The sequence below is a fragment of the Leptidea sinapis genome, chromosome 44 (assembly GCF_905404315.1).
Source record: "Leptidea sinapis chromosome 44, ilLepSina1.1, whole genome shotgun sequence".
In the NCBI taxonomy this organism is placed as follows: Eukaryota; Metazoa; Arthropoda; class Insecta; order Lepidoptera; family Pieridae; genus Leptidea; species Leptidea sinapis.
This window is the reverse complement of record NC_066308.1, coordinates 1,817,025-1,836,782: the sequence shown is the minus strand read 5'-3', so window position 1 is coordinate 1,836,782 and position 19,758 is coordinate 1,817,025. Positions and strand designations below refer to the sequence as shown.

The 19,758-nt window shown below is 35.6% G+C and overlaps 1 protein-coding gene across 5 annotated transcripts in view; it reads left to right on the top strand.

Moving 5' to 3' along the window:
* LOC126977166 (actin-binding LIM protein 2) overlaps positions 1-19,758 on the top strand; it is a 166,838-nt gene that overhangs the window by 138,473 nt on the left and 8,607 nt on the right. For 3 of the 5 annotated variants that reach the window (XM_050825864.1, XM_050825861.1, XM_050825859.1), the window contains exons 10-16: positions 2,912-3,023; positions 3,965-4,116; positions 5,582-5,661; positions 6,845-7,002; positions 12,823-12,905; positions 15,206-15,275; positions 18,980-19,020. In XM_050825864.1, the coding sequence (XP_050681821.1) occupies positions 2,912-3,023; positions 3,965-4,116; positions 5,582-5,661; positions 6,845-7,002; positions 12,823-12,905; positions 15,206-15,275; positions 18,980-19,020 (696 nt within the window). Of the gene's footprint in view, positions 1-2,911; positions 3,024-3,964; positions 4,117-5,581; positions 5,662-6,844; positions 7,003-12,822; positions 12,906-13,624; positions 13,705-15,205; positions 15,276-18,979; positions 19,021-19,758 lie in introns of all 5 variants that reach the window. The other 2 variants (XM_050825862.1, XM_050825860.1) reach the window with 1 other exon arrangement.

Sequence of the window (19,758 nt, the reverse complement as noted above, 5' to 3'; positions counted from 1 at the left end):
TTACAAATACGTTACGCACAATGACGTTCTATACATATAGACACTGCACCTCATACAAAATCATAGCCGAAATGTGGCACATGCCACGATGACACCAAAATAAGCTTCGACTGCTATGTCTATACATTACTGCGTTTACTCCAGTTTTTTTAAATTTTATTGGTTAAGCAATGTAAACACTATTTCAGTTTCAGCTGCGTATTTTGGATTTAGAACCCGATTTGGACAGTGACATCAGTGGAGTAGCAGTTAGGTATTTTTTAAACCCATACGAAAAAGAGGGTTGCTATAAGTTTTACGTTCGTCAGTCTGTCCCTATTTTCCGATCAAGATCTGTTCAGTCGTAGGTTCTTTACGTTTTTAATCAAAAATCACACTCATATTGTAAAGGGGAAAGTTTGTATGTTTATTTATTAGCTTATGTTTATATTTGTTACTTCTTTACGTTCTAAAGGGGTTTGGATTTAATAAGTTAAGATATCTTTTAATGAGAGACTAATACTCAAATATAATATCATACTTGAATTAAATAAAATTTGTCTTTTACTTTTTAGACTTAGATATCTTTTACAGTGTATCTTTTTGGTAAATGTAGTGTAAGCGGACATCAACATGACATGTTTTCAAATTTTAAATGTGGTTAAATCCAATAAACTTAAATCCTCTAGTGGTGACATATAAATATGCTTATTTTATTTGTAAATTTCTTCAAATCTCTCTCTTGCTACAAACTGGCGCCAATTCTCTTTCATTATCTCGTGTACGGGAAAGCTGAAAAACATTAGCTGTTACATATTTGCGATGTAAATAAGTATCAATTATCACTAGGTAACGATACTTCCGTGATAACGTGTGAATAGCACTAGTATGTAATTGTTCACGTATTGTAAGTAAAATTTGATTTATTAATTAGATTGTATAAAAATACGTAAGTATTTATACTTATTAGTGCATATTATATCTATTGTTTTGGAAAAGTGTTTTTGATTTTAGATTTTTAGTGAACTACACTAACTAATAATTTGTCTGAATTTGTGTAGATATACTAATATTTGCAATGCAGCAAGAACGTAAGCGCATTTTATTATAGACAGTTATAAGTTCTGCCACAGATCGCACCCTTACTGTAAGTCGTCAAGGAGTTCCATTGATCATCGTCATATTTGACTACAACAATTACTTGACCACAACGACGTTACTGTAGGTGACTCAAATATCCGGATAGCATTAAAAAGATTCGTTCTAGTATCGTTAATTTGCTGTGATTCTTATGGTTGCCATTGTCAGATCTGGACCAATAAAAAAAGAATTAAAAATCGGTTCACCCAGTCGAAAGTTCTGAGGTAACAAACATAAAAAAACATACCAACGAATTGCGAACCTCCTCCTTTTTTGAAGTCGTTTAAAAAGAGCGTCTCTATTGTTGTCGTTTCTGATTGTGTCCTTTCATCTGTCCTATTCTGACAAGCGGGACTTGTCAATAATATTGTACCATATTTAATGAAAAAATATTCGTTTTATTAAATTGCTTCCGCTTTTTGCATATCAATCTTATATAAAAAAGAGTGTGTGTTCTTATGTACATGCGTTAGAAGTTATACTTCTTTTGCGTATGGAAAAATAAATCAAATTTTAACAAATAGTTAAGATTAAAGATAGTATAAACACTCAGCATTTAAGGTTAATATAAACAAGTATAGATTTTTTTTTTATTTATACATAAAATTTGATAATATCTGGTATATTATAAATAATAAAACAAAACGAAAAAAAAAATAATTTTTAATTAACGATGTAAATAATTTATACATATCGACAATTAACCTCAAATCTATAAAGGCACTCAAAACAGTTTATTCAAATCAGTTTTATCACTAATATTCAATATACTTATATAGATATACTTATAAATTATTAGTAAATACTATCACCGTCGTATATGAAATTGATTTAATAAAAACACCAAAATAATATTTATTTATTCACACTGTTTAATTGTACTGTTACGATACACGTGTTCTTAATATAAAAATACTAGAATATACAACTTGAACATAGTTATCGATTTTCATGCCACCTAGAACTAACTTCACGATGTAGAATTCAGGTGTCGGTGTGCGCGCGCATCGTTAAAATTCACTCTCATCATTTTCTCCATCGCGCCAAAAGAAGTATAACTTCAATAAAATAACCTTACCGATGAAAGTCACACCATCTGTTTTTCGAGTCGTTAATGTATTATTTAAGCACTTTTTATAGCAGACCTAGGCTTGTTGATTGACACACAGTTGACACACGACTAAGGAGAAAAGTGTGCTTACATTGTCTTTAAGCACACTTTGCCCTTCCGTTATCAGACTGCGAATGATATCTCCATATGTATAGAACGTCATTGCGTTAGCAACTTATATATTTTAACTCAAAAAGTTAAAGGAGCTTATCTGGCTTTTTCGAGTACCACAAGAAACGGAACAGATTAAAAAAGCTTTTTGAACTGTAGTAGAACAATAAAGATATATTCAGGCTGCTGTGCTGGAGTCTCCGGTTCGATCCCAGCATTGCGCAAAGTGGTTTTTCTGTGACGGAATTCTCACTAGCAGCACAGCACAATATGGAATTGTGCCTGTTGTAAAGCACTAGGGTGGCGCCACGAGTTTTTATATTAATTTGAATGATCTTTCAAATCAAGACATTTCATTCAAAAGATATCAGTGATTTGACATGTTTAAATACTTCTTTACCTTAGAACTGAATAGAAATATACCACACAATACTTTGGAGAACATCCCACATCAAGTTTAGTGAATGAATGATATATTTATTTTAAAAAGTCTGATGCTGTGGCATCTTGGGCCGATATTCAAGAAAAAATCCGCCTAGCTATTCATTGTATTAAATTGTCTATTCACAGGAACCTATAGAGCTATCACACTATCCATCGGCGTACAAGCCTCCGCCGGGAACCAAGCCCAAGATAGAGAGAGACGACTTTCCTGCCCCGCCTTACCCTTATACAGATCCAGGTTCTTATATTTTATATCTATTATAATATCCAATATTTGATAGTGAGTTCGCTATTTATTAATTTTTTATGAGTGGTGTATCACTGTTTCGTCTAGTTGAAAATGCATCATACTATAACTCTGCAACCAGCTCGAAGGAACTAAATGGTCCTTCGAGCCGGATGCTTAATTTTTTAGAATGTAATTCGAGATTAGGTTGACAAAAAAAAAATACAGTTTAGTTTAACAAATGACATATGAATAATCCCTAAGTTTAAAGTAAGAAAATATTTAATTTAATTCACAGAAACCTCTATGTATGTATAATACATTTTATGGTACATACTCAGTTTTGTTAGTATTGTTGATAAATGAGTAAAAATTACTGTATGATATATTTCTGGAGGAGAGTGCACTATATCAGCAATTATTTTTAGGATGCGACTGGTACCACGTACGAACTATAGTGTCCTCCTGAGCATAAAAAATATAGAAATACTGCTTAAAAGAAATAATTGTGTATAGTTAATTTATTTTCAACACAATTGCTCGTAAATTGAGCCTTTTAAAACGACAAACATCTATTATTATCAAATTATTAATTATAATCTCAATCATTTCTTGTAAAGTATATGCTTTTTATCACTGAAATTATTATATATTTTTTTGCAGTAGGCCATACAGGGCTATATGTAATTAATCATCTTATATTTGGCGCGAGCAAATAAAATACTTGCGCGCTAGTTTCCAGAACTTTCGTATGTATTTTGTTTGAATGATTTGAATTTTTATTATGTTTGTTTTTTCCTCGCAAGTGTGTTGTACAAGTTCGTATGAAACTCTTTAGCTACTTGCTCACTAGACACTCGGTTGATTTACGCCCTCGCCTGCGGCTCGGGTTACAACCCACAACCTCGTGTATAATGCAACTTAATCACTTGTATCATAATATACTATTACAGAACGTCGTCGGCGATGGTCGGACACATACAAGGGCGTCCCGGAGAGCGATGACGAAGCTGACGCGAAGATGAACGGACACGCGCATCAACCCGACGACAAGCTGCGGCGCGAGGAGAACGAACTCGCTAAGATACAGTCTGGCATTGCGCAGGTACGAACTACACACACACACACACACACACACACACACACACACACACACACACACACACACACACACACCCAACCGACAAAAACCGCTCGGGACAAATGGGAGGAGACAGTACAATCATAACACCTGATAACTTTATCAGCGTAATGCTCACTTCTGATGTAGCCTGAGATGCAGTCAGTGCATACGCTGCAGAAATACTAAAAGATTTGCTTAGGTTAGAGAGAGCAAGAAAATCCACTGCGGTAAATTTAAATTTTGTTTAGTTGAAGACAACGAAGGCTAGTTTCTCCCCCCGTGAAGAAATGCCTTGTGGCGATTCCATGGGGACTAGGGAGATAGAAGAATAGGCGGTTTTTTAGTCGGTATTGGTCTTCAAACCGAGCCCGACATACCAACATCCATAGCCTGATCTTATGATACGTAAAAGTGTTTTCCCCCACAGAAATAATGACACACACATATACACGCACACACAATAGCACAATATTTTATTAAATAACTATGCTATCGCAAAAAACGATTTTAGGCTAAACTAGTTTGTCTCGGATCAAATCGACAACGCCGTAAAGCCGACTTTCCGGCAACTATCGTAGTCGACCACTAACTAGTCTGCGATTATTCGGCAAAAAACGCCGGCTATCCGGCTTATTACTTTGTATGTGTTTGTCAATAAAAATTTATGTAGGGGAAATTACACTAAAAAAACCTTGTTTGTTTATTTTATAATCAGTCTATATATTTCGAAGTGTACCTAATGCATACTTTTCTTTGGTAATCTTTGGTAAAATTAGTATCAATAAATGCATACACACCTGACTAATCGGCTAGTCGGCCAAAGTCATATCGGCAACGCGCTCAAGATAAAAGACAGTGATGCTGATCGATTTGATCGTTTTATTTCACTTTTTTATATTTAATGAGGTGGAGGAGTTCGACTCGCATATAATTTGGTTTTGAGTAACCTTGTAGTAGTGCCTTGATATATTTTGTACTATTATTATTATCATTTTAAAACACAGTGATATCGTTTCAATTTTGTGATTATGTGACTACTACGTACAACAATGATATGCAAACAAAAGTTTAGAACAAAATTTTATGAAATCTTAACAATGTTTTTTAGATTTGAAAGAGCGACATCTCAAGTCAATTTCCTAATATGCAAACATTGGTTGAGCAGGTCATCAACTGTAAAGTAGATCGTACATATGAAGCCACAACCTGAGAGTTGAACAAAGCATACAAGATTTTATGAACGATACGTCACTCGAACGGTTGGGTCAGTTGGAAGAGCGCTCGCACGGAACGCGAGAGATAAAATTTTGTTTGTGTAATAAATTTCAGAAGTGAAACTTTAAAAAAAAAATTATATGTTTCTCCGCAAACATTGACTTTATGTATTAACCCTGCATGCAAAGTACAATTTAATTTGCTAATACTCCCGTGTCTTCTTTATTATCAGGTATTTCTGAAAGAAGTAAAGGAGCGTGAAAAGCTACAGCAATGGAAAAAACAAAACTTAGATCCCAGAAACGCTAGCAGGTATGCATTTCTATCTTCTAGATGATCACTATGACAATACTGATTAACGCCTTATTCTATATATTTTTTAATATTATATGTTAAAATGTTATTGAAACATCTTAAATATCACTTCTTAAGAATCACGATTTAACGTGATATTTATTTAATTTTAGAATACTTTTAAAGTTTAATATTATTTAATAGGTAACTTAAAAATTTTTCGCTTAGATTATCGCAATTTCAAACTTCATATCATGCTTATTACTAGAGACCGGATTATATGCAAATGCATATTTAGTACCTTTTCAGCGGTAGTTGCATATTTTAGAAAAAAAAATAACTATGCATATTTACGCTCGATCTCGCTCATCGTTCGATGCTTTTCATAGTAAGCCCAAACATTGCACTCAAATTTAAACTCTGCCCAGCAACCTCAGTGGACGTAGAACGCTCCTTTTCCGCTTACAAAAATTTATTAAGTGATCGTAGATATAATTTGTCTACAGAACAATTAGAACAGTACTTAGTAGTAGATATTTTTAAAGGTAAATCTTAAATTTCATTGTTACCTAAGTAGGTATATGTTGTAAGTTTTTTTTTCACAAATACGATTGTCAATACTTTTAGACTTTAGCCTTTATAAAATAAAAATAAATATTAAAAAATATGACTTTATTTTTTACTGTTTAATTGTATGCATATTTTGGCTATTTTACTTGCATATTTGCATGCATATTTTGGGCATTTTTTGTAGCATATAATCCGGTCTCTACTTATTACTTATCATGTCTTATTTTTGATTCATCATCATCAGTGGGAAGACGTCCACTGCTGGACAAAGGCCTCCCCCAAAGATTTAAATAAAAATTGGTCCTGCGCTGCCCTCATCCAACGTATTCCGTCCATCCAGCCTACCAACACTGCGTCTTGCGGTACGTGGTCGCCATTCGAGAACTTAACTGTCCGTCGAACTATGTGCCCTGCCCAATGCCACTTCAGTTTCGCAGTCATTTGGACTACGTCGGTGACTTAGGTTCTCCTGCGGATCTCCTCATTTCTGATTCCATCTCGTAGGGAAACTCCGAGCATAGCCCTCTCCATTGCCCTCTGAGCGACCATGAGCTTTCTCAGTTAACGACGTGGAAGAAAAAATAAAATAAACGATTGGTAAAATCATTATGTTAATCACGTGTGTATGTAGAACGCCGTCTGCGTCGCATGAAGCTACCATCAGACTGCGATACTCGTCGCCGGTGGGCGCTTCGCCCTCGCGGACGCTCGACCGGCCGCGACACGATTGTCTCGACTGCACCACCTCGATGTCCGACACTTTGCCACACCACCTGCCATCGTACAACGGTACGTACTCTACTACACATTAACACTCCGCTGTTGAAATGTTGCAAAAAGTCACAGAACACACATTCATTAATTTTAATACATTTATCATCATAAAAAAGTACGTCTGTATAGTAATAGCTCATTAGCTATACACCAATAAATAATATGGCCCACAGCAACTATTGATTATTGCTTCTTCTCTCTCAGAGCGCCATTTGTTTCCGAAGCGGTAGTCTAGTATATTAGGAATGACATGAATAAGAATTCCAAAGGAATCAATTTGTGAAAATAAATGCCTTTATGCCTATACAATAGCCTAATTTTCTCTTAAATAATATGTACTATACTACCTCGATGTCCGACACTTTGCTACACCACCTACCATCGTACAACGTTTCGTACTCAACTACACATTAACACTCAGGTGTTGAAAACAAATTTATTTGAAAACAAAATTTATGCGGAACTCGCAACCTCTTGTGTTCGAGTGCCGTAAAGTTTATGAATCTTGATATGTCTTTGTTCAACTCTCAGGTTCGAGTCGCGCATTGGTAAATTATGTTTTCAAATTAAATTTGTTTAATTAATCCCAAAAGTGAGGCTTATCTCTTTAAAAAAAATTAATAATCATTTAGGTGTTGAAAAGTTACAAAAAGCAAAACTAGAATAAAAAATTACAAAAAGTCAGAGAGCGCATATTTAATCTTATAATTATAAAACATTTTCATCATAGAATAGTGCCTCTTTGTAGTAATAGCTCATATACTATACACAAATAGGTACATATTATGTATTTGTGTATAGTAGCAACTATTGATTACACAATAATCTAATTTTCTCTTAAATAATATGTTACGTATAAGTTAAAATATCACTATTAAATGAAAACAGATAGCTATTATTTTCTATTTTTTAGCGTTATTAAAACCAATCATAATTTTCGTAGGATTATCAAAAGACTCCAATATTTTTATATTAATTAGTTTGTAAGTCTGTATATTAATAAGAAGCTTGTACACAGTTGCGTTATGTAGCGTTCTCGCTATAAGCTTTTTATAAAAAATTAAATACAATATTTCGTGAGACATTATATCTACCGACTTCAAAAATGTGTAGTAAAATAAATATTATAAGGCATTTTGCCGCCCATTATTTTTAATCTGTTGCATAACGCTATTGTGTGTGAAATCGTGTGTATACTTTCAAACACTTGTAATTTGTGTTTATTTAAAAATAAAAGCAACATTTCAAGATAATTTGTTTGTACAATGTGTTGTGCTATTATCGTTTGTGTGATTTTGAATAGTTATTGATATAGAACATAATATTACAACTATTCCAAATTCAAATCGTAAGTGTATTATATTTGTTTGAATGTGTTTACATGGCTTTCTTTTTCTTTATGTATCAAAAAGGTTCAATATCGATTATACGTGGGTCTCCTTTTAACATAACTAACATTGCACTTTTTTCCCCAGTTACTCTGTTATTACACATAACAACCAACCTCTCATAACAAAACACTCATCATCGCTTATATTTTTTTCTAACGTGTGAATGCGCCCTTATGATCTACGAAACGTGCAGGTAAATGTGTGTGTGTTTGTTTGTTTTTAGCTTTCTTTACATACTTTTCTTATGCTAGAACGAAAGTTATAGAAATGCATTGTTGGCTGTATATACAAATTGATTAACCGAAACTGCTTTGAATTAGTTGCAACCCTTTGCATGAATAAAAATTTGTGAGCCTGGGTTTGTGAAGTACTTAAAGTGAACAAATTCATTATTATATTAAAACTGATACAGATAAATAAAAATATCCTTTGATTTTTGCACTATGACATAAAGTTGCTTACATACCATTGGGAGGCTCCTTTGCACAAGATGGCGGCTAGATCGCTAGCGGCCATTACGGCGCCATTTTCTACCGTAACGTGTAAGCATTATTGTGTTTCGGTCTGAAGGGCGCCGTAGCTAGTGAAATTACTGGGACTTAACATTACACAACAAAATTTTTGGGTTTTTCAAGATTCCTGAGTGGCACTGCATTGTAATGGACAGGGCGTATTAATTACCATCAGCTGAACGTCCGGTTCGTCTCGTCCTTTATTGTTATAAAAAAACAACACACTGTACTTTCTACACCTGGCATGGCTTATTAATATTAACAAAGCTAGCTGAATCTTTGATTTTAATTTAAGTGCATGTTTACTCCTGAAAGGCCGGCTACCTTCTAACTCCTCTGGCATTCAAATTCAAATATTTTTATTCGAAATAGGATTTAAAATCACTTATTGAATGGGCGCAAGAAACTCAGCGGGTTTTTTTTTTAATATAAAATATGGATTACAATGTAATATCGTACAATAAACATTTATAATTAAAGAGCCTGAAGGTGTTCGCTTTATTCCCAGTCCGTGGTGTCATTAAGAAAATCGTTTATGCTATAATAACCTTTCCCACACAAACGTTTTTTAACAATTCTTTTAAATTTCGTAACACATTTGTTTTGTACATTTTCTGGGATCATATTGTAGAAGCATATACATCGCCCAACAAAAGACTTACTAACTCGACCCAGCCGAGTAGTAGGCATAACAAGTTTATGTTTGTTCCTCGTGTTAACATTATGAATGTCACAGTTTCTAGAAAATTCCTCAATGTGCTTATGAACATACAAAACATTATCGAAAATGTATTGAGAAGCAACAGTCAAAATGTTTATTTCTTTAAATTTTTCTCTTAATGATTCTTTAGGACCTAGGTTATAAATTTTAAGAGCATTGATTGCATGAGAGCAATGATCACTTATCCTCAAGCTCGTGAGCCATTGACATCCAACATGATTTATTTAACATTACCAAATCAATTATAACTTAAGTTGCAAAAGTTTTATTTATGTCAGCGCTACCATTATACTCGCATAATAAAATCACGACCGTAATACCGTTTCTTTGTATTTCACGAAAACATAATATTAATTACCTAATCAGATCAGAACATTTACAGCTCAAATACGATTTTAGTGCCGTTAGATTTGTTTAAATCGACTAATGCCTTTGGCAAAAGAAAAAAAAAAACCGTAACTTGTATGTTTTGTATGATAAATACAAAAACAAACAACTGAACGAACACATACCCAATACTGAAAATAATATAGTCTCAACTGAAGGTAATGTCGTCACTAGAAACTTGAATACGAAGGTAATTACAGTAAAAAAAATATGATTGAAAAAGTACTTAAACATCGGGGCTGAAGACTATAAAAATGATTGCATATTTGCAATCAAGTGTGAGAGATCAAACAACACCATAAAGATACACTGATTGACATGTGATAATCACAGCTGTTAGCTGAACTGTCATATTGGCCTAATTGATCGCACATAATATAGTGAAATGAGAGGAATTGAGTACAGATAGTCTGCCCTATAACGCGGTTGAGTGGTTCTCCGTTCCCGTATAACGCGCTTTTACGATTTACGACCTCGTAATTCGTAATATAAATATTAATTAATCACAATTCGTAACAAGTATTTCCAATCGTTTCCCTAGTTTTACGAATTTATTTACAAATTTAATAAAATAATTTAATTTTGTAATAACACAATTAACACACGTGCAAAGGAACGCAGAGCTACTTATGAACTGTACAAATCATTATAAATTTCACAGTACAAATATGTATGTGGGAAATCCCCGCGTTATATGGTCTAATACCCGTGTTATATCGAGAATTGAAATCGCATAGAATAAAGAAAAGCTGAAATGCTAAAGGGTATTAAAAGTTTTTATTAGATTGATTTTAACAATATGTATTGTGTGTTTGTTATTCATAAAACATGTAAATATTTAAAAAATATGTAAACAGCATATTTTTATATGATCTTTTTATTTTTACTATTGCCACAACCTAAAGACAACAATTATTATACAAAAAAAAATCTGCACATAAAATCATAATTGGACGTAATTCCAGAAAAACGTTCACCACAGTCATGTCGTAATTGACTTAAGAACACAAAACTGGTCATGTGATTCATATTAACAGACTGACAAAAAATGGCAGCCCTACAACAACCCACATTTATGGAATACACTAATATTTAATAAACTTTAAACACGAATGCCTTAAAATGTGATGTTTGTGGCTTGGAACGTTTTTCAGGAACTACGTGCAATTGTTGTAACAGCTCCTATTAGATACCTTATTGTAACTATAGGAAGCTGCTCTACGATTACTAGTTTTAGAACACATGTTTTATTGCGTTTCTGTAAACACATGGTAGCGTTACATATTATTTAGTATTACTTTCTATTATAATATAAATAATATTAGAATGTATACATAAGTATTATTATTATATATCACTTTTAATTAGTATGTTTCGATTCGTAATCGCCACAATTTATGGCTTGTCCACATACAAAGAACATCACCGAACAAAATTTGTGAAAAGTTTTTTCTACTCGTCTTCGGTAAACCGTACATAAATTCTCTCTTGGAAAGGTTCGTCGTTTGTATTCTTTCGACGTCACTAATTGTAAAAGATGGAACCGGCTTTATAACATCGTCTCGAATTAAAATTTTCATATATTTGTCGTTTCTCACTGTTGTATTTTAGTTTGAAGAAAACTGTGGTTGCCGGTAATCACAGGCACATTTAATATCTTAAGTCTTGTCTAATCAGCTATTGATTAATACCCTATGCCTCCACCAAAACATCGATTATCGATATCAATGTTCTGCCAGTTAAATTTTGCTCTCTTTTTCTCTTAAACTTCAAGTAATTTTTATACACAAAATGTACACAATTTTAGAATGGAAACGGTTTCTGTCACATATTTGTAGCTCGGCCAACGAGCTAATGTTCAAAACCATACACTGATGTGGTCAACAACAACGTTGACAATTTTCAGTGATCTGTTTAAATGGCAACTTCAAGTCATTATGCTGGGTCCATATAAAACGAAAAACGGCGGAAAAAAGTTTACGAAAGAAACAAATAAGAATGTGTGTAAGATTTACTTTAGCTGGCTTTTCTTCGTCTTTTTTCTTTGTATGTGGATAGCCCTTATGGGCAGATGTTGCAGCTTAATAAGCGCCATTTTGCTCGTACTTTGAATTATTACCGTTTATTAAGATATAGGCCCGGTATCCACCAAAGCGGAGAGAGAGGAGATGCGTTTTGATAACCAATTAGATTTCGTTATTTCCATATCTCTCCGCGTAGCTTCGGTGGAAATGGATCAAGCGGAGAGGAGAGAGGTCTCATTTTTCTTTGATTTTGTGCCACGAGCGAGCAAGCGGCGCGGCAGAGCGGAGATGTGAGATGACGCGCGTCCTATTCCCCGCACTCCCCTCTGGCGTCTCGCACACCCGAAAGCGTCATTTATTCGATTGACTGATCTTGAATGCAAATGGCGTTCCTTCCACATTTTTAACTGACTTTAGTAGTTAAGCGAAGTATTTTAACTCAAAAAAAGGAGGAGGTTCCAATTATATTCTTATAGAATTACATTAACTCTTGTATACATAATATAGTAAGTAATAACTTGTTGAAGTCGGTTTTTATTTTTCAAAATTTCATTTCCTTGTCAGTTGACTGATTTCGAGCTCTCACAGCTCACATCTCCGCTATGCAGAGGTCACATCTCCTCTCCGCTTCGGTGGAAATAACCTGACCGCTTCGCGGCTAATCGCCTCTCGTCTCCTGTGCTCTCCACTTTGGTGGAAACCGGGCCATAATCTGTTTTGGCTGGGATGTCTGTATTGCATTGTCACGTGACGCTATATAAGTATGTGTGCAGTAGTTAGCATTGTGTGTGTTCGTGTAGCTATGTTCGGCGTTCGCGGCGGCTCGGCCACGCGAGCGAGCACGCTGCCTGCGGGCGCGCCTGTCTCTCTCTCTCCCTGCAACGTGAGTATATACACACTGTACACTCTACATGTCATGTCATACGTACACACCTAGGTGACGACTCTGTTCAACATCACAACGCACGCACAGTGAGTACAATTACGTAAGAGGAGACCTTTGTATATGTAGTGAGGAGGCAGTTATGGTGCGTGTCCACTACACGTGTCTACCGAACTTTACGTATGCTATGATTCGACTTAATATGGACTGGAATTAAATTATTTTAGTAATAATTCACCACAAAAAGAATACGGGAACTATTGTTCTTTTCAGGGAACCTAATGTTAATATTTTATTTAATTCTAAAGAAATGTTTAGTTAAACATTACATAAACCCGCAGAATAAATATTATATAAAAATGTCGATATAGACACGAATTTTAAGATTTTATTGCGTATATATTTAACGATGAGAATCGCTGTAAATACTATAATTATATTTTCCTTTTCTGTAGCTGTTTATAGAATATATTGTAGGCCTGCAATTGTTGTGGCCAAATAGTTGGTCGAAAGTAGATTGCATCTATAAAACGGTTATACCCTTTGCTAACAGAAAATACTTGAATAGAGTTTAAAAAAAGTATCTGTTCGGTTGCGTTCGCATACCTCCTTGCGTAACACTGAGTGGACACGCGCCAATTTGATTGAATGTGTGCGAGTGAGATGGTTAGATTGTGGGTAAATGCAGTGTGAGTGAGTAGGCGAGATTTATTGTGCAGTGGTGTCTTCGTTGCGATCGGCGCCGCGGCCCGGCTACGGATTGGCTGCGCGATCGCATACGTTCTCTTCCAGTACAGCGGTGAGTAAAGAATCTATCAACACACTATCCTTAAGATCCATAATTATCTATATGTTGTTAGCCTTCTGGAGTGTAAATTCGGCTAAGATTCGTATTATGGCACGAGCCTGAATTTGGCGAGTCAACATCTCGTAAGGATGCCTCGTATAAGGGCGAAACACGTTTCAAATTGATTGAACACTAATTATTGCGGAATTCACACTCAGGACGGCTCACAAAATTTGGTTTAAAAAGGGATAATTTAAACCATGAAATTATTAAAAAGTAAAGAGTTATTCACACCATACAATTTTGAGTATTCTTAATTGAAACTAAATCGAGCAATCCTTTTTACGGTTTCGTATTCAAAGGCTAACTAATGTGATCGCTATTATTATAGAAAAACTTCTGTACCATGACCGCGCTATGAACATATCCGACTATGCCGACCGACGCCGTTATGTGCCATGTACGGAGCCTCAAAAATTGTTTGCGAGAATAGAGCGTATGGATTATAACAGTGTATGATGACCGTTCTAAACCGTAACAGCAACTATCAAAAATAATAAAAGTACAGGAAATAACTTTCTCAACAAAAATATTCATTCACTCTTCTTGACGCGGTCGCCTCAAGCGAAAACATTGGGTGAACTAGGACAACTGAGAGGAAATAAGTCACTAACGTCCGTGTGCCATCTAGAAGGTTAGCACGTAATTCGCGATTTTGTCTCTTTTATAAACAGTTGTGAAGACAGTGACAGAAGATGGTTGTTCAAGTTCAATCCCCGCATTTTGATTGGCTGATCTTAGTGATGTCATAAGGACTACTACTACACATCACAAGGCTGCACCAAGCAAAAGTTCGTTTTTAAACAGACGAATGGTCGCTGACGTCAGGCCCACGATAATATCACAAGGTTCCTTGGTTATACTCGAGTGCTGTTGTGTTAAGCAACTGGTCTTTCGATATAAATATGTTTTAAGTGAACTGTATTTCATTTAACTATAATTAAAGAAATAACGTGAGTTCTCTTTGAGCCCTACCTCAATGTGCAAAATCAGGCCAAACATAAATGTGTGACCAAATTCCTGCTTCGGATCCCACCTTAACTGCCAGCTCGATGCACGGCACTCACAGCCCAGTGGAAAGTTCGTCATGAACTTTAAAAGGAGATTAAGAACGATGAAGGATAACGCACAAGCCGATGGGCATTGGCAGCTGTCACTTCGACAAGATGAGGGTAGTTGGAAAACATAATTTTAGCGGTCACTTGTATCCAACACTGTCTTTTGCACATTGATTGAATAAGTACGGTATATTATTGTGGGCATATAAATGCCCACAATAATACAAGGGCTTATGCCCTTGGTTTTACCGTTCATAGCACAGTCATGGTTTAAAACGGTGTAGGTCACACTCCTTAAGACTCCACTCTACGCCAGTCCGTTGGTTCGTATAGTAATAAAATTATAAGCAAAAAATCATAAATCATAAGAAAATAAATCAAATTTTATATTATAGGGTGACTTCACACTGAGCGGTCTCGGTGATAAGACGCACAGCACTGACTTCAGCAGCGGCAAATCAGATAGTGAGTAATGCACTTTACCTACCTTAAGATTAGAATGTATGAAATCATATTATGACAGTAGCAGTTTCCATTTTCTTTTTAACTGATTTCGTGTATACGTGATACACTTAGATATAAGTACCGATTTGCAATAGAAAGAATCGATCTGATCGCACACGAGGCGGGTTGGAGGGGGACGCTGCTCTGCTCCCCCATTCATTCGGCTCAATCCAGTGATATACCAGATAATTTCTTAAACAACACCGCACGATATTATGGTGTGTTTTCGGTTGGTACTGTCGTCTCATTTCGACTCTTTCGGAATTAACCAGCTAGTAAGAGTTTTAAAACAATTCCCTCAACATTTACGTACCTACACTAACGAAATACAACATACACAACCGATTTTCAAACAAATTGTTTTAATTTAAAAGAAATGTTTAACTACCCTCATTATAAATATAAAGTGAGCATCTAGACTGCGCTTTAATGATACTTAAAAATGATTAACATTTTATTACGTATATATGTATCACTGTAAATATACGATAAATATATTTTGAATTTTCCTTTTCTGAAGCTGTTTAAACAGCAAGCCTTTGCCCCCAGTGAATAAATTAAACTTATTTCTTTCACAAGTTGTATAATATTTACTTTTATGAAGTATCTAAAGACATGTTGTGATGTGTTTGTTTGCACGCACAGTGCGGACGGACCTGTGCAGTAAGTAGCGTGCGCCTCGCTATCCAGCAGCATATCATGTTGACTAGCTTTGTTTCGGCACTTCCCTCGCACACCATCCGTATCAACTTTGGGCTCAATGATTATATAAATACCTTACACACTCACAAAACACACATATCAGTCATCATGTATTTCACTGCATACGGTGATTGTGTCAAAAGGATGCATAGAAATTACGGAAAAGAAGGGAATAAGTGTTAACTGTTAAGAAAAAAAACTCGCAACTAAAATACGCTTAATAATAAAAATAATAATAAAAAAATCTAATGGTACAAATGCCATGCGCGTGTCCATGTTCCCCCCGAGTTGACGTTCATTTGCCGCGCGAGCCAATAAATGCCTTGAGCAGCCGGCGGTGGCTAGACAGACCAGTTCTTTCTTGTAAACCACATAAGCAATAACTTTAAAATGTCTGGCACATGGAAACTCCTATACTAGCCTGCAATACCTTTTACGTACTCGTTGATACTATCAAAACAGTCAATTTCATTGTAATTTATTGACGACCCTATAGCCCAGTGGTTAGTAACCCTGCCTACTGAGCTAGAGGTCCCGTGCAATCATTTATATGATGACTATGAATGTTACGTGTAGCTTAGGGTAAGATTATTTGTGTAAGAGTGTGTCAATATTATATTATTATAATTGTCCATTGTCACGGATTGGTTGCGCGAGCCATTTCACCAAAACTACAACAGTCCCAAGTGCACGCGAGTGAGCGACAGAAGCTCCTTTGATGCGCTGTCAAAAGCCGACAGCAAGCGGTTCGTGACCCGCGGCGCGTACGCGCGACCCCGTCTACACCACGCCTATACTCAATGGTTTGCAGTGCGTAATTTGTACGCATATTAAACCTTTTCGAATATATTATCATATTCGGTTTCAATAGCGAAGAAATACTACTAAAATTGCAATCAAAAACAGCAATAGAAAATTAAGTTGTTGGGAGTTGCTGCCATGGTGATATGAGCCGGTGATCATAATTTATAATCACGAGCCACTGATCACAGTATACTTTACATTACATCAGGACAGTACAGTAATGGAACAGTAGCGTCAGCGGTCGCCTCGAAATTTATACTTAAGCCTTTGATTTAAATAATTTTCCTATTATCGTGCGCATAATGTACCATTAACTCGGACAGCGAACAGTCTCCACTGCGTACGGCGTGAGACGCAATAGTTTTGTCTTCCCTTGTATGTTATCTGTTAGTGGCACTTAGAACCTTGCTTGCCAAAGCTTGCTGGAGCTTATAATATCTTGTCCCCCAGCTTTTTCGTTTTTTCTGCTTCACTTTTACAAGCGGTGGCAATCTCTAGGTGGGTCTACAATTTAACAATAATATGTTCCACATTTTGTTTAGTTTTGTAACGATTAATTGTAACCTTTTAATTGTCCTTAAATAAAAAAAAGGATTGCTTAGCGGCCGTGTAAATCGTGTGTATGTGTGTGTGCGTCGATTCGGGCGCTCTAGTGTAGTATTGTTCCATTGCTGTATTGTGACGTCACTCCAAAACACACACTCATGTAGTATATAAAGTGCGGCGCAGGCTTACTTGCATCAATAATTCATGCTTACGAATTTTTACTATATTATATTTTTTCTTACGTAGGTATATCACACATGCATTTATTTTACCGTTGTATTCATTTTAATTAAGAAATAAATGGAAGTCAGAAATATTTTCATATTATGATAAAATCCAGACTCTAGTAACAGTCTGCGCCCGCCCCAATTGCTTAACCCGCTCAATCTCTGTGAACGGCTGGATCACGTAGAGACGTCGCTTCATTGTGTGTCTTCTGCCGCATTTATCACGGGGAGTGTTCCCAAGAGCTGTTTCGCCTGATTCCTGCCGCCGAAATCCACTTTCGCTCGATACGCCACAAATAAGGATATCATACCCACCATCTGGACGTGTTTCGGTCCTCCACAGTGCGGTTTTCAAGGAACTCTCTTCCACGTACTACAAAACTGTGGAATGAACTTCCTTGTGCGGTGTTTCCGGGACGATATGACATGGATGCCTTCAGAAAAAGCGCGTACATCTTCCTTAAAGGCGTGATTCCTCTGGTGTTGCAACAAAATGTGGGCAGCGGTGATTACTTAACATCAGGTGACCCGTGCGTTCGTTTTTAACAGAGCTGATGAAATATGTAAAGAATGGATGGATCAAATTTGATTGACTACAGATGTGATTTGAGGTGTTCGGAAACCTTCGTAAAGATATGTAGTAATCTATCCAGCCGCAGTTATTTCGGGGATGCAGTGTTGTTGGGATGGGCGCATTTGGGCGCGATTTAGGCCCACTTTAAATGGCCAGATTTAGTTCAAACTTCGTAGATTTATCGAGAACCGATAACAATACATTCATTTGATAGAATTATTCCGATAACAATACATTCATTTCATAGAATTATTCCATTTTTCATTTTGCAAAATAAGATTTTTGTTAATTCATATAATTTTTTCATCTACCGTCGATAGGGCAGGAATTGATGTTCATTTTAAATTTCAACCATTATCTTTTCAACTGAAACGTGTTTTTAGTTATTTTTTAATTACTTTTTTACGCTAATATTTATCGAGACAAAATTATTTGTAAGTGAGCCCAAGTTCCATACAATGCTGGTCATTGTATGGAACTGTCACGCGTGGACGCAGTGTCATTAGTACCGTTTTAATTTGCACGCAGTACTGAGAATAGAGATAGCAATAAAGTGTGACTGAGAAATAATGATAAGCGGTGCGGTTTTAGATATTTTTTCAAAAATAACATGTTTTGTATAAGCTATTTTCAATTTTTACACGTTTTGTATGAGCTATTTTCAATCATGTTTGCATTTCCATAAAGCACAAAATCAGCTATATATTTTTTATTATTATCTACTACAATATTTTAGTTTACGTCATTCATAATATTTGGTAGTAAAATTGATTATAGTATATTGTACTAATGTGTTATATTTATTTCCGTAGTATCTGCCGGGTCCATCACAGATGTTGATAGGAGTGCTATGGTAAGTAGTAATATTCTTTATGTCTTATAGTATTTTATGCTACAGTTGTATAATGAGGGTCGAAATTCTCTGTGCCTCTGGGCCCACGGGCCAAGTATCTCGACACCAAACGGCAAAAAGATGTAAGATTCACTGAGTCCGACATATTTGCGACGCTAGTCGAAGCAGCAGCCCCAGCATCAACTGACGTAATTTGGACATGAGAAGGAGCCAGAGTGTCGACGCAAGTCGCGTCCCACACCAGCGCCCTTCCCCATGCCCAAGCCACCAGAGTCATTTACGCTTGATTTCGCTTGTAGTTTACCAGTTTTTATCTTCCTTCGACTTGGGCATTTGATGTGAAAGGCAATTAATGTTAATACTGTGCTAAGTGGTCCCGGGTTCAAAATCCCGGTAGGTGCATACATTTATGCAAGGATGTTTGTTTCAGAGTTATGGATGTTTATATGTATTTATGTATGTTTCAGAAAGTATATTTTATATACTTACTTAAATATATCGTAGCCTTTGTACCCATAGTACAGACTATAACTAGTTTTCAATTTGTGTAAAAGAGTGTAAATAAATTATAAGCAAATATGAAGTCGTCTCATCTCAATTAATTAACTTCCCGAGATTTGTCGAGATCTTAAACATTACAATGTGCCCTCTATCCAGCTTAAATTAAAAACATGTAAAGACTTAAAACTTAAAATATTCATTAATATTATTTAAATTATTTTGAAGCAGCCATTTAAA